We start from the raw sequence: 15961 nt of genomic DNA, 5'->3' as shown, positions 1-15961 counted from the left end.
TGAAGATGGTGTTTTATGTTTGTAAATGTTGTGGCTTCCGAGGTTGTTAACTTGTCCATGACATGTCTTGTCCGCATCTCGGTAGTTTGGCTGAAGTCTGTAAAGTAGTACAGCTATGCACATTTTTATGTCCTTAGTAAAAAGGTCCATATATATAAATACTAGCTGTGTCACCCGGCGTTGCCCGTGTAATAGAAGAGTATTTGGACAGAAAATTGATTTGTATTTAACATATAGTAACATTTGCCATTCTAACTTTCAAACTACATATCAGGAGAAAAGTTTTTTGTCTTAGAAACAATGAGAAGTAGTGAGAGTTTGCTATTAGCCAGTTTAATAATGTGAGCGAACAGCTTCTTGTGACGTTATGCTATGACTCGCGTCACGCAAAGCAGTTAGGTTTTGCCCTGATATAATGACTTATATTGGCATGCATGCAATTTGACTTCCGTAGTCTTGTGGGCAAGGCATCAGACCGGTGAACGGCTTGGTCCGAGATCAAATCCTCTTTGGTACGGAATACTGAATCCAAGTTTTTAAGATCTATAGCCGGATTTCCGGCGACGACACACGGACTTTGAGAAGTATATATATATAGAGAAGTTTTTAAGATCTATAGTCGGATTTCCGACGACGACACACGGAATTTGAGAAATATATATATATATATATAGATAAGTGACTGTCGTTCATCTGTCTCGGGTATAGCGATAAAGTTTTAGTAAGGAGAAACATATTTCATTGAGGATATGAACTTGTGACAGTCAAGACCCATGTGAACAAGCAAGCACGCATGACCGCTAGGCGAAGCCATTCCTATTGTTCTCAATTCTTTTTTTATCCTTATCACGATTGCAGGTTACAAACTAAGTATGTACATTTTATTATTAATCAATAATATATTCTGCGTTTGTTTCATTTAAATTTTTTTAAACGATATTTTAAAGTTCATTACCTTTTATCACTTTGTAATTTTCAAATGTGCCATTGCAATATCAAATTGTGATGTTACAATCCTATTTCCGGTTTCTTATAAGAACAATCGCTGAATCTACAAAGACATACAGTCATACTTCGACTTACGAGTTTAATGCCTTCCGAGACTGAGCTTGTATGTCAATTTACTCGCATGTTGGTGCAATTTATTTATATATAGAACAATTAAATATATATTGATTGGTTTTCATACTCTAAAAAATGCAAATAAAACACTAAAAACAAGATATTGTAACAGAAAGAACATGTTGGTTATTGTCCTAATTTACCACATGCTTTCAAAAAGCAACAAATAAAAAAGAATGCAAGGAAATGTGATTAATTAAAATGTAAAATTAAATAGGCCTACAATAGGTACATACAATAGCAGCTAACGCTAGCATTTGCCAGAGAGGGAGATATAAGTTATCTTTCCTTACAACAGTTGACTTTGATAAATTTAGATTTTATCAAAGTCTTAAAGACAGACTTAGAAGCAAGCCTAAAAGCAAACTTTAATTTTTAACTTACCGTAATTAACGTAATTGAAATTTCTTCGGCGTTCACAGTTTAAAGTTTCTCGCTGGTTAGCTAACTTTTCCTTTGTTTCGCTCACACGACTAGCTGGCCGTTTTAAAATAAACCTATCTAAGGACGTTTGCCTTTGTCGCCCTTTCAACATGTCGCAATTAGGACGAACTCAGGTGTCGTCACAAAGGGTTAATGCACGACCACTAGCCAACTTGTCTGAATGTCTATTTTTATAGTTTAAATAGACAGAACCGGCTTTTTCACATAGCACCGTTTTAGTTACGCTGTCACCGGCCAATTGTTTATCTTTTATCCCATGCCTGAGCAGTCTCTCCATTAGCGGTCGTGAAGATCGCTGCGCCGTTTAGAAACTATGGTTAGTCCTTTTGCGAACTAAATGCCCTGAATATATTTCTTCTGTTTGATATTTGTGGATGTATTTCTGTCATATTGTTGAGCTAGCTCAATAACGCATACACATTTCGCATATTTTTCAATAATTTTCCGTTTAATATCAATTGTTATCATTTGCTTTTTCTTTGCATTATCTTTCATTTTACTGGCAAACTTTCGGTCTACGCGCAGTACTTTTAATTCACATAATTCTGCACTGAAAATCGCGCACAAAAACACGGTACAAAAGTATAACCTGAGCAGTTGAAAAATACAGAGTGATGCTGTTCTCATAAAACACATCCAGCATACTTGGCAACTCACTCACGGGCTCGTATCTCAGACATGGCTCGTATGTTAGTGCTAAAACTTGCTTAAAAGCTTGCTCGTATCTCAAGTTTCTCGTACGTTGGAGCACTCGTAAGTTGAAGTATTACTGTAGTACCCTTGTGCGCTTCACCGCTATATGTTTGCCCCAAAATCGAAAGGCACCAGTATCGTCCATTAAAACTTTGAATACAACGAGTTTTTGCTGCAATGGTAGCCTTTTTTGACACACATTTCTATGTAGTTTTTGTTATTTTTAATTCAACATATTAATGTTTTTTATTCTGTTTTCTCAGTTCGTTTTAATTCTATCATTAACAAATCATATTTCATTGTATTTCTTGTAATAGAACAGACTATCTAGTCATTACTTGCTAATTATTTCACACTTGAACACTTTTACAGCTATTTTATTTTTTTCTCAGTTTGTTCGAACTACCCAACACACTTTTCTCACAATATGAAGTTTAAATATTAGAATGTTAAATGTTGTATATATGTTAAATTAAAAGAAAATTTTTGCGTAGCATTTTATCACCCGGGCAACGCCACGTATTCATCTAATCGTTAATATTATATAGGGGCTGTATCCATCGTCTGTCTGGAGCAATGCTAGAAAAGTTTAAAGAAAAAATATTGCCCCGCACTAGAATCAAACCCACATGCTCAGGTCAAGCCCTCTACCACCTGCACCACTCAACCATTTTGCTACATCTAATAATAATTGTGTACGTAGCTATTACACATGATGATGTCTCACGGCGCACAAAACGGCCAGTTTTTGCAGACCACTAGTTTAAATAGCAGTTCATATCGATTGTGTGATTCTTGACTACCAGAATTTTTGCCTGAAGATGAAGAGATAAGCCCTTACTACCCACTTCAATTATTTAATGGTGCCGGGAAGTGGATGAGCTGGTAGGGATACCTCTTTGCATCGCTCTGCAAATCTGACAGAAAAGAAATTTTAATGAGCATGCAAAAGTGATAGGTTTTAGAGTTGTCCTCCTTCTGTTAGTATGAGTCCATAGAAAGCTTTCACAGTAGCATTACAGATAGCATGACGTGTATACAAAAATAGAAATGATAATGATGAATTAGATTATCTCTTACACTAAGCATTTTGTGGTAAATCTAGAAGAACCCATGGAAAAATTCTTTCTTATCGCCAAACAGCGGTGTTGTTGGCTATGTTAACAAAATGTCATGGTGTTTGCATTCAGCTGCAGCTTACTCGTGTAGTACATGTTTGGACCATTTAAATAGCAATTACAGAATGCAAGCTGTGTAGCAGACATGTACACCTGCACGAAAATAAGAGTGTGGGTGCGGGTGTGGTTTCCCATCTCCATCAGTTATTCTCATCTGTTGTGGGTACATTCTTTGTTTCCGATTATACTTGACCTATATATGACACGCCAGTACAGGTTGGTTTTGCAAAATTATGATGATCAAAAAATCAGCAGCTAATAAATGCATGAGCTGTTAGATTTTGGAGATTGATTCGTTGTGACTCTGAACTAGAATTGCTAATTGTCACGGATTTGGTAGTCATATTCTAATCAGCTACAGCCTGATACTAATAGTGCTGTAAGGAGACATGCAAAATCTTTTGATCTAGAAATGGCTTGGAATAAGAAAGGCCTTAGAAAATAACAGTTTATCAAAATGAGTGGTTTCACAGTGATAAGCCTGTAATAAATGTCTGAATTAGTAAAGATAATGCATGGCTGTAAAATGACGGGTCAGATGAATAAGTTATTAGCTATTAGTACTCCGCAGTCTGGTGTCTATTAGAGATCGTAAAATTTGCGGATAAAGCGCAGCGACTAGGTATCTTCGCAATTTTCAAATATCCACAAGATGATTAATCGGTGCGGTTTTTGATTGTTGGTCCACCATATTGAAGGTCGTAAGTTCAAAACCCATACAATGCAATCTTTTTCCAATCTTCAATCATGACTTTAAACAGACGAACAGACGAACGCTACTATTATAACAAAGACGAGCTGAATGACCGACGTTGCACGAGTATTGAAGACAGCTTATAAATGGTGGCAGGTAATGTAGTTGCCATTGGCTAATTTGAGTAAGCTAGTATTCATATGGCTAAACTTACTAATAAGAACTGTGAGAGCAAGCTTTAGTGATGTTGCGTGTCACGCAGAGTCGCTAGACATATTTTAATCCAGATACTGACTCATATCACCCAATGAGTTCATTGCATCTTGTGTAGCTTAGTGGGTTAGCTTGACGCCCTGGTAACGCCTTGTGATAACTCCTGGTTCCATGATCAAATCTTATGTGATATGGATTTTTCTTTGCTAGATTTTCATCACTACAGCTGGACATACACCGAACAATGACAACGACAGACAATAACAAACTAAGATTTATACATTGGCTACCATATTAAAGGTTTTCAACTTATACTAACCTGAATAGTTCTTCATGATTGTATACTGACTCACTAGACTTTGTATAGAACCACAAAGAAACATGCTGAAGTTTGGGCTGTACAACAAGAGGAAATCAGAAATATTCATGTTATCCATGACATGTTTTGATGTTATTCCTACAATTTTGTGTTATCATTACAATAGCACGTTATCATTGCAATCCTTCGTTTTTTCGTGACGTCATTTTATCGTTGTCGGCCATCTTTATAGACAATTTTATCGTTAGAAACATGAAGCTTTTGCAATGATAATTTGAAAAAAATGTTTTTGTTTGTAAATCTTTTATTATAGTATCAAAACAACACTTAAAAGTACAAATAAATAAAAGAAAAACGATCGTTTTCTACCAATATGGCGGCTTTTTTGTGAACGAGCGCATGTGCAAACGACTTGATGATGTAAAAAAAACGATGGATAGCACGTTATCATTGCAATAGCTCGTTATTATTGCAATAACACGCCATCATTGCAATAGCACGTTATCATTGCAATAGCATGTTATTGTTGCAATAGCATGTTATCATTGCAATAACATGTTACCATTGCAATAGCACATTATCATTGCAATAGCTCGTTATCATTGCAATAGCACGTTACCATTGCAATAGCACGTTATCATTGCAATAGCATGTTATCATTGCAATAGCCCGTTATCATTGCAATAACATGTTACCATTGCAATAGCACATTATCATTGCAGTAGCACGTTATCATTGCAATAGCACGTTATCATTGCAATAGCACGTTACCATTGCAATAACGCGTTATCATTGCAATAACACGTTATCACTGCAATAGCACGATATCATTGCAATAACATGTTACCATTGCATTAGCACGTTATTATTGCAATAGCTCGTTATCATTGCAATAGCACAATATCATTGCAATAGCACGTTATCATTGCAATAGCATGTTATCATTGCAATAGCATGTTATCATTGCAATAACACGTTATTATTGCAATAGCATGTTATCATTGCAATAGCCTGTTATCATTGCAATAACATGTTACCATTGCAATAGCACGTTATCATTGCAATAGCTCGCTATCATTGCAATAGCACGTTATCATTACAATAGCATGTTATCATTGCAATAGCATGTTATCATTGCAATAGCCTGTTATCATTGCAATAACATGTTACCATTGCAATAGCACGTTATCATTGCAATAGCTCGTTATCATTGCAATAGCACGTTATCATTGCAATAGCACGTTATCATCGCAATAGCACGATATCATTGCAATAGCACATTATCATCGCAATAGCACATTATCATCGCATTAGCACGTTATCATTGCAACAGCATGTTATCATTGCAATAGCGTGTTATCATTGCAATAGCACGTTATCAGTGCAAAAGCATGTTATCATTGCAATAGCACGTTATCATTGCAAAAGCATACACGCACACCTCACACACACCACGCACACCACACACACCACACACCGCACACATCCCACACACACCATGCACATATCACACACACCGCACATACCCCACATACACACACTATGCACACCACACACCAAACACAAAATCATACCACACACACCAAGCACACACATCACGCGCACACACCACACGCACGCACACACGTATTGGACGTTGATAATAGATATTGTCTGTCTCAATATAGGATATTAATTTTGGATGTTGTCTGTCTCATTAGTGGATATTGATATTGGGTATTGTCAAAGAAAGTATTGGATATTGGTATTGGGACCCAATTTGAAAATAGCAGAAGATTTCGTATTATGATGGTTTTTGAGTATTGCTCCCAAGCCTGGTAGATCACAACAGACATGCCACGGAGCATAAAAACATTCACACTGAAGCTAATCTCTTGTTAATTTATCTTGTTTCCAAGAGGTATCAAGACTTGATTTATATTTCATCTTAAATCTTTCCATTATGATTCTTCATAGATCATCAAATGGAGTTTATTCATCGTTGTTAACTCAATAAAACAGAAACTCAATCAATTGGAACGATTAGACAAAATCAAGTTTGCCAATGACTGAGAAATTTCAATGACACGCATGAAAGGAGGTATGTCAATGACGTGTCTTGAAGCTGGCCTATCATTTCACTCATACGAGTATGTCTGGCATGTAAATCTATTCATCTACTCACTAGCGGAACAAACATTGACCACGCAGTGACATTTCAAAGTAGCTTTACACTCCCCAAGTCAAGAGACCTTGGTAAAGTTTGTCAACTGACATGGCTGCCTGTTGGATATTGGTAAGTATAGATATATCTTCCAAGTTCTTATTCTTGTAAACAGATAAGCAGTGAATATCTGTAAACTGTTAGGTACCAACTTGTATACATGTGCATTGCTGTTATTGTTGATATGACTAATGCTGCCGCAGGTAGTGCTGTTTGATGATTTGTTATTTATTTTTCACAATATATATTTATTTAGTTTCATTAGTCAGTAGCTTACAAAAATATTAGCAAATATGCAAAGCAACCCTGTGTATTGTTTTACATATAATATTTACAGATAACTCTATATAACATTTGCAAATAGCTAAATTTGACAATTTTAGATAACTCTATGTAGCATTTACAGATAGCTCTATAGGGCATTAGCAGATAGCTAAATTTGACATTTTGAGATAACTCTATGTAAAATTTAAAAATAGCTTCGTTTAAAATTTATAGATAGCTCTCTGTGGCATCGAGATTATCACTGTCAGAGGAAAAATGAATTATGTTGATTTGTCCCATTCTCTCAACTCACAGTCTCACAGCTGGCCAGCTTGTAAGTGTTCTTTCCTTTGTAATAGTAGGCTATGTAAATAGGTCAAAAACCCACCCACATCTAAAATGCGTTTAGAGCCTTGATCACTTTAACTAAAAGTAAACTGGTTAGACTTTTATGATAACCTACTTATGAGGTAGGTTTGAGGAGTAAATAACTAATCGAGAGTGAGTGATCGCGGGGAGGGCCAAAAAGAGTGAAGGAGAAAACGCTAGACTGGAAATTGATAAATTCTGAGAGAAGAGTAGACAGAAGGGTTTGGAGAGTAAAATATAAGTGAAGAGTGAAGAGGCAGTGTGGGCAGGGGAGAGCAGCGCATGCTGGAGGGTAGCTGTTTACAATCTGGTTGTCACTAATTCTTGTCTGTGGTTTTGCATAGGATGTGATTTGGAAAGATTAGGGTGCATAATAGCTTGTCTCATTCTTAAAGGTAAGAAGTTTGATGTAAGTCCAAAAAGGAGGCAAAATGAAAATAGACTATATAGAAAAGAGTCCAAGCAAATAGATTAGCTCGTATTAGGGAGTTGTTCTCCCTTAATTCTTTCGCTTCCTGTCCAGACAAAGCGTTTGAGCTGAAAATTGTGGCCAATGAAAGTCTGCCTGATGGAGGCTGGTATGCAAGCAATGATATATCTTTGAATGAACACACAAGTACACATCTGGATGCCCCTGTACACTTTGCGATGAGGGATGGAATCTATTACGCTTCAACTATACCTGTTGAGCGGTGAGTACTTTGCTTTGGCTTTGGCCTTCATTGGCCAGCTTACATGAACTTACTGCTGCGCAGTGTTGTTTACTAGTTTACATGGAAACCACTTCACTGGTGTATGGTAGTTACTATAATAAATATTTTAAAGTAAGCTTGTGTATTGTAAAGCTTGCTAATACATCAAGAATCCATTTCTAAAGGTAACCAGCAAAAGAAATGCTCTCCAATTTCTCTTGGCTCGACACACTTTACCTTAGCCTGTCTTGACAAGCTGTTGTTTTTGCGTAGTTGTCCCCCCGTCGAGCGGCGAGCAACAACAGCTTGTTACAAGACGTACCGCACCTGATGCATCAGCTGCACTTATAGGGAGTTGTTCTCTTCCGTCTACGCGGTTGGCCGCGATGTTATGTCGGTCGCTCCATTGGTAATCATAATGGATTTCACGCAAAAATTTATGTAGAAAAAAAAACAAGATTACAACGTTTAACCAAATACCAGCTTCTGTGATAAACTTTAGTAGAACTTAAGAATAAAATAAACTCAAAATAAAATCCATAAGAGCAAATAAAACTGACTGATACAAAAATAGAAATAAAACTGACTGAGCGCACAAATAACGACATGTTTAGTCGCTGTTGTTGCCTAAGTTCTCAAATTCTAATAAAGTTTACTGTTATGATTACCAATGGAGCGACCGGAATAACATTGCAGCCAAGCCGCGTAGACGGAAGAGAACAACTCCTTATAAGTGCAGCTGATGCATCAGGTGCAGTACGTCTTGTGACAAGCTGTTGTTGCTCGCCGCTCGACGGGGAGGGGGGGATGGGGGGATGGGGGGATGGGGGGATGGGGGGGGGGGGGAAATTACGCAAAACAACAGCATGTCAAGACAGGCTAACTTTACCCCTTCACACTCATTCAAAAAACAACCTAGAGGTGCCCTCTTTTTTGTGGCTGCCTCAAACAAACAGTGGCTTGAGCTGCTTTAGTACTTATTCAGTACAAAAGAAAGATTATGGGAATGAGGGCAAACTTGGTTAACCATTATCACCTCCATCGCTGTAGCTTGATACGGAGAAGATATGCTTGATATGCAGAGAAAAAACAGCTTTAGTGTTGCCTTCTACTTGTAGAGAATCTAGTAGCGCCAAATATTGCTATGAGTTTTACTACCTGAACGTGTCCATTCATATCATTAATAGTATAACACTACTCCTCAAACAGAAACTAGTAGCTGTCTACTTAAGCTATTTGTCTACTGTATGTTTAACCTATCTTTAGTGACAAGTGGTAGCAGATGTAGCAACTATAGCGACAAGTGGTAGCAAGTGTAACAGCTGTAGCTCTAACAACTACTGACAGTCATGAAAAGAAACTGAGAAACAAGGCACTGGCATCACAATGGCAAACATTCTTATGCAGCGTGTTGATATTCTGCAGCACTAGGCAGCTGAGTGACTTCCTGCAGCATTATTTTACACTAAAGTGCATATGACTAAGAACAAAACAGCAAATTTATGTAAAATAGACTACCCTGAGAAAGGTCAAGGTTCAAAAGGGCTAGTGACTTACATGAGGTAGGAAGTCCCTCAGGAATAAGTAATTTCAAAACTCTATATTAATAAGTCTCATTTTGTCATTGTGTCTGTCTGTGTGTCTGTGTGAATCCGATGCGTTTCCACATGTTTTGGCCAATTTCATCCAAGCTTCACATACATAATTATGCGTCATGCCTTCCGCCAGGTCGCTGAAAATTTGGTTTTGAAACTCCATCCGGTTGCCAGAACTAGCCTCTTAAACGTCTAAACAACAAGTAACGATAAACAGCCCTCTAAGAAGATAAGAAAAAATAAGAGATAAGAGGTCAGTCTCATTCGAAATAAAATAAATCCTGGGCATAACCAAGATTAGTGCTAGTTACATAATAATGAGCAATGCATCTATCAATTGGTTAGTCAGCTTTGAACTTCAAATTCATCCTCAATTTAGACTTTTGTTTGCTGAGGCGCTGCAACCAAGTTTTAACCAATGTTCAAAGTTTATCCCTGGCTTAACTTTACCTCATTAGTCATCTCACTTGTCATCTATGACTGGAAGATTTGTGATGATAAGTGAATATTGCCAGGTGTTTAACAGTTCCTCTGTTGCTGACAAATGAAATTGCATTTAGAGGAATGAGAAATAGGTGACAAGCACTGTAGGCTTGAATCACTTGTATTTGCATGTTTGCACCAGGCTTACTTACGTACATGTATATGCATACTGGTTATTTTTTTCACTCATTTGTTGTCTGTTGTCTTTTGGCATAAGTATTAATTTCCAAATACTGAAAAAATATGCACATACACACATGTACACAAATATATACACATATCCATATATACACATATCGACACATATACACATATATACACATATCCACATATACATACAGTATATCTACACATATACACATATCTACACATATGCACATATATACACATATTTACACATATATACACATATTTACACATATGCACATATATACACATATACACATATATACACATATATACACATATCCACATATACACATATACACATATCTACACATATCTACACATATCTACACATATCTACACATATACACGTATACACATATCTACACATTTACACATGTATACACATATATACACATATCTACACATATACACATATCTAAACATATGTACACATATATACATATATACACTTATATACTTATACACATAAATGTTTGGTTTAATCCTCTTACTTGATATTAACATATTTTTTATTGTCAATAGTTGGTCTGAAAATCCATCTCAATAATGACCTCTAGATTGTTTGCAAAGTTTGCTCTTTTAAATGAGTTCATTAATTGAATTTCTTGGTCGTAGTAACTAAAAATACATAATCGAGTACAAATTACCTTTAAATTGATTAGCCAAAACGATCAAGACGATTAGTCCAAAAATGGTAAAATAAGTTGGCCAACTGTATTTGCAGGATTTTCCATACAGATCGTTTTTAGATATTGCTTAAAGATCTCCATGCACCATAACGGTTGTACAGTTGTACAGTTTTAAACAAGCCACAAAATTCTTTCACATATTAGAGAGAAGACAATTACAAACTGGTGAAGTTAGAATATCCTAATAATACTTTATCGATTCTAATACACCGTGAAATCTGTGCCTCTATTCAATTCCTTTAAACTATCGGAATAACTGTACTGTACATCAAGCTGTACTGTACATCAAGCTGTACTGTACTGTACTGTACTGTACATCAAAGTAAACTCATATCAGACTTGGGTTATGCTGTGAAATTTGAAATTCAAAGACTAGCGTCACGTCATCATTGTCCTAAGCAATAGGCCCATTCAGGACTACTATTGGTCAGGCAAGCAAGCCTATGACAGCAAGGACCAAAGATGAGTTGTATAACAAGAATTATGCAACTACTTCATAAAATAAACAGTTACAAAGTTTTGTTCAATGTTAAAATGGATGCAAATATAGTAATATTAACAATAGCAAATATAGTAAGATTAACAATAGCAAATATAGTAATATTAACAATAGCAAATATAGTAATATTAACAATAGCAAATATAGTAACATTAACAAGCTCAGTGTCTTTGTTATTGTTAAGTGGAAATTCAAAGAAATTTATAATAACAGTACAATTTTTATTCATGTTATTATTTATTTATCCTATTTTCCATCACTAGATAACTAGATCACTAGGGTATGCTGTCGCGATGTCTAATTCATTTATATCTTTTTTGGTGCCACATGCTTCCAATGCATTGTATCATTGTGGTATTATATATTGTCAGTATGTTTAACTGCTATAATTGAATGTGTGCTGTTCAGGCTTGTTGGACCAGTCAGCCTTATCAACCTAGCAAAAAAGGCAGCAGTAAATAGAGACTATTTGGTGACGAGTAGTGACATCCTTGAATGGGAGGAAACATATGGACAAATACCTAAAGGAGCCATAGTAAGTTTGTTAAGGAATAGCAATAGTAAAAGAGTTGTCGCCTCTTTTTTGTGCAATTAGACAACTTCCTAAGAATCTTGCATATACATGTACATTCCTTGTGTTAGGCTATTTATAATTTGCTTAATGATTTGCAGGTCTTATTTGACTTCAACTGGGCACAATACTGGGACAGTTTTGAAGATGTGTTTGGATCAGACAGTACCAATACTTCCACATTTCATTTCCCTGGTGTAGGCATAGATGCTGCAAAGATATTAGCTCAGAGGGGCGTGTATGGTACGTTCCCATTATCCAATAACAGTAGAAAAGCTAGGCAAACATAAATATGCTGGATTTCTAGTAAAATTTGGGCTGTATATGCTTGCTAACTTTCTTGAGAAATTCTAAGACAACAGCGAAGCTATTGGTTACTAAATTAGTAGAACACCAATCAGCTAAATTAAGAACTTTTCACAGCTCTCTGCCTTTGTGTTTCTAGTTTGAGTTTCGTTGTAGTGTTTATAATTACTTTTCTACCTGCAGAAGCTTATTTCATGCACATTCAAGCTCGAAGTTTGTAACATCCTAGCAGGATGGAAGTCGTGTGTGCCATGAGAGATTGCCATGTGTAATAACTATGTGCACAATTATTCTAGAATATGAAAAAGTGGTCGAGTAGTTCAGATAGTAGCACAATTGGCTGAGAATTCAAAAATGTAAGTTTGTTTCCTGCACAGCAGCATCTTTTTTCCTAATATTCTTAGCGCGGCAGACAGACAGGTGAACTCGACTCTTATTATAGTAGTGATTTAAAGAGCTGCCGCAACTGATAGCATTCATATATAGCATTGTTTTATCTTACAAACGCTGTCAATGCAGTTTTCTAAACCCCGTAGCTCTGATCTAACTAAACAAGAATTTAGTTGAATTTCACATTAACAGTAGCAGTACAGCTACAGTATCTGTTTATTCAGTCATACTAACTACCTTAGCTAACTTACCTACTAGCTAACTTACTACCTTAGCTTAACTACCTACCAACTACCGGTAGCTTAGATCGCAAGGAAGCAGTTGTAACCTTTACTATATTCTGTCCGTCTGTCCAAAGCTGCAGTGGGATGTTGGAAAAAAATTGTATCACACGAGAGTCAAACTCAGACCTTGGATTAGCGACCAGGTACGCTACCATTTATGCCTCTCTATCACTTTGCTGCATGTAGGAATAGTTGTGCAGTTACTTATTACACCCGATGATATCTCATGGCATGCTAGTCTTAACAATAATAAGAGCAGTGCCCATCTGTCAGAAACCATGGCTAAACATTGAAATAAAACGTATGCTTCAGCGAATGATGAACACCCGCGCCAATCGATTGCCATGAGGATTTTTGAATAATCGTCTACGTAGCTATTCTCCGTGTTTTATCAGCACTTCTGATGATCTGTCGTAAGACGCGGTACTGCCAGGGTACGAGTCTTTACTATAATAAGAACCAAAAATGTCAGTCTGTCTGTCCAAAGTCATGCACACAAGTTATGAAAAAAGATTGCATTCAGTAGTATTCAAACTCACAACTATCGTCTTGGTTGGCTAAAAGTCTAGCAACAACATCAATTGATCAGCCATTGCATTTCTGAAATAATGATATGCATAGTTATCACATCTAATAATCTGTCACCATGCACTAGACTGTCAGGATACTAGTAAAGATAGTAATAATAATAATAATAATAAGCTGGGCTCGCTATTTCTTCCCAAGAGCAATTCAGTTGGTCACAAATTAATACTTAACGTTAATCTCCGCTAGATTAGCTTGTAAGAACCGTAACGAAGTTATCTGTCTTAAAGTATCTGTAGACATTTATTGAAGTAGAGCATAACATATCAAATACTCTTTTTGTCAAAATGGAGCATCCCTTCCAGTTTTCCAATAAAAGCTAAAAAAGCTCTGCCACACTTTTGTGTAATGTGGAACTTGGACTTTTTTCTGGCTGCTGTCGTAAGCCTCGGCCAGCTGCTGTTGCTAAAACAGTTGTGTAAAAATGTAAACATATAAGGGGTCTCAGAGATGACTCAAATTTTTACAACAAAGTAGTGATAAGTTTAAAATTGATTCTGTAGCGGTTAGTCCTCTGGAATGTTAAACAGCAGATTAGTAGTTCGATCTTCGATATGGGACGTCTAGACAGGCACCCAGTCTCACATTACTGCTGTGCCGCAAGATCCACTAGTCATGCCTACCCATAATCCTGCTACTCAGGTTTTTCATGAGAGTTTTTTGAAGCTTCCCTTTGCCGTAGAAATACATACAATATACACTCGATAAAAACTTGTTTGCATAGACATACATGTAAATGGAAAGAATTCCACAATTTTCTTGATTAGTAAGTCAGTTGTACTTGCTCTGTTTAGGGGTGGGAATAGACACGCCCTCTCCAGATTCTGGTCCTGTGCTAGACCATCCTGTTCATTCATTTTTGTTGGATAAGAATATTTACATTCTGGAGAACGTTGCAGACATGTCTTCTCTTCCAGCTGGCGGTAAAGGTAGGTATTTTTTTTATTCACCAAGTTTGGTACGTGTTCAATATTTCTATGACTTCTTGTAATGCGTGCTAATGTTAAAATCAGTAATATCTATGGAACGGCAATGCCTATCGATACGTGTTCAAACATTTGCTTCTGAAGTGTAAGTTTCTTCACGTGCCTTGTGACAAATAATCTGAACAAAAAATGTATTTATACAAGAAGAATAAAGTTACTGTCCAAAACCTATTATAGATAAATATTATTATCCCTTCGATGTGACTGTTTTCTTTGTTTCTTGTTACATGTAACGTACACTCATTGTGTCAGGCTGTTTAAAGCTGAAGGGCTCAGCAACCTTCATATTCCTTTATGACATTCATATCACTTGGAGTTTTTCAAATTAAATGTTAAAAGTTTGGGCAGCATTTTTTCAAACCTTTGCTTAATTTCGGTTTGAAAAAAATCTGGTGATTGTTTCGCTTTGCTACGTTGTAGTATATTAATTATTTATAAGCTAGTCGTTTATAGCAGCGCTGACCACCAAAGACTTATTATCGGCTGACTACTTCCTAATTTAAAAAGAAGTTATCTCCTCTTATGTAGCTCAGTTTTTGAAAAACTACTATATCAAAATATCATAGCTGAAAAGTTGAGTTGCTTAACCAAACAAAGTCAACTAAAATTTGTCATTTTGAAAGTTTTTTCTTTACATTTTCCGTGTTATAGGGGTGACTCTGGTAGTTGGTGCAATGAAGATAGATAGTGGCACTGGTGGACCCGCTCGTCTCATCGCTATGTTTGATGATGCCGCGTCTTCAGCCAACATCCTTTCTGTCAACCTGTTGATAATTCTTGCTTGTTTGTTCTCTCTAAGTTTCGCTTAGTAACTTAGGTGTATAAAACAGACCAACAGTTGATTTTTCTATTTACGGTAAGTAGTTACTTACCCTAACTAATCTTATGATAGAAACCGAATTATGGAAATCAATTGTTTTTGATAAACTCCTCAGTTTACTTACTCAAGATCTTGTAACATTTCAACTTTTTATTTTATTTTTTACTTTTGTACATAATTGAAGTTTTGATAAACTATGCATAATAGAGTTAGTGATTGACCTGTCCATCTGTTTGCTATTAAACTTGTTTTACTAACAGTTACTGTCAGTTTCAATGATACAGTCTTTCATCTCATCAGGCTTGTTGGAGTACAGCCTGACAGGATAAAAGACTGTATCCTTGAAACTGACAGTAGCTGAAAGCTGAGTACG

The 15961-nt window shown here is 36.3% G+C and overlaps 1 protein-coding gene across 1 annotated transcript; it reads left to right on the top strand.

Annotated features, from left to right (window-relative positions):
* The first annotated feature begins 6799 nt into the window (after positions 1-6799).
* On the top strand, positions 6800-15814 carry LOC137396154 (isatin hydrolase-like). Its single transcript, XM_068082307.1, has 7 exons — positions 6800-6938; positions 7365-7464; positions 8023-8191; positions 12055-12181; positions 12319-12460; positions 14577-14711; positions 15420-15814. Exons 1-7 carry the CDS (start codon positions 6918-6920, stop codon positions 15575-15577), a joined length of 852 nt encoding a protein of 283 aa, XP_067938408.1. The 5' UTR covers positions 6800-6917; the 3' UTR covers positions 15578-15814.
* The last annotated feature ends 147 nt before the right edge of the window (positions 15815-15961 follow it).

Source organism: Watersipora subatra, chromosome 5 (assembly GCF_963576615.1).
Source record: "Watersipora subatra chromosome 5, tzWatSuba1.1, whole genome shotgun sequence".
NCBI lineage: Eukaryota > Metazoa > Bryozoa > Gymnolaemata > Cheilostomatida > Watersiporidae > Watersipora > Watersipora subatra.
The sequence above is the reverse complement of the archived record's forward strand: the minus strand, read 5'-3'. Positions and strand labels throughout refer to the sequence as shown.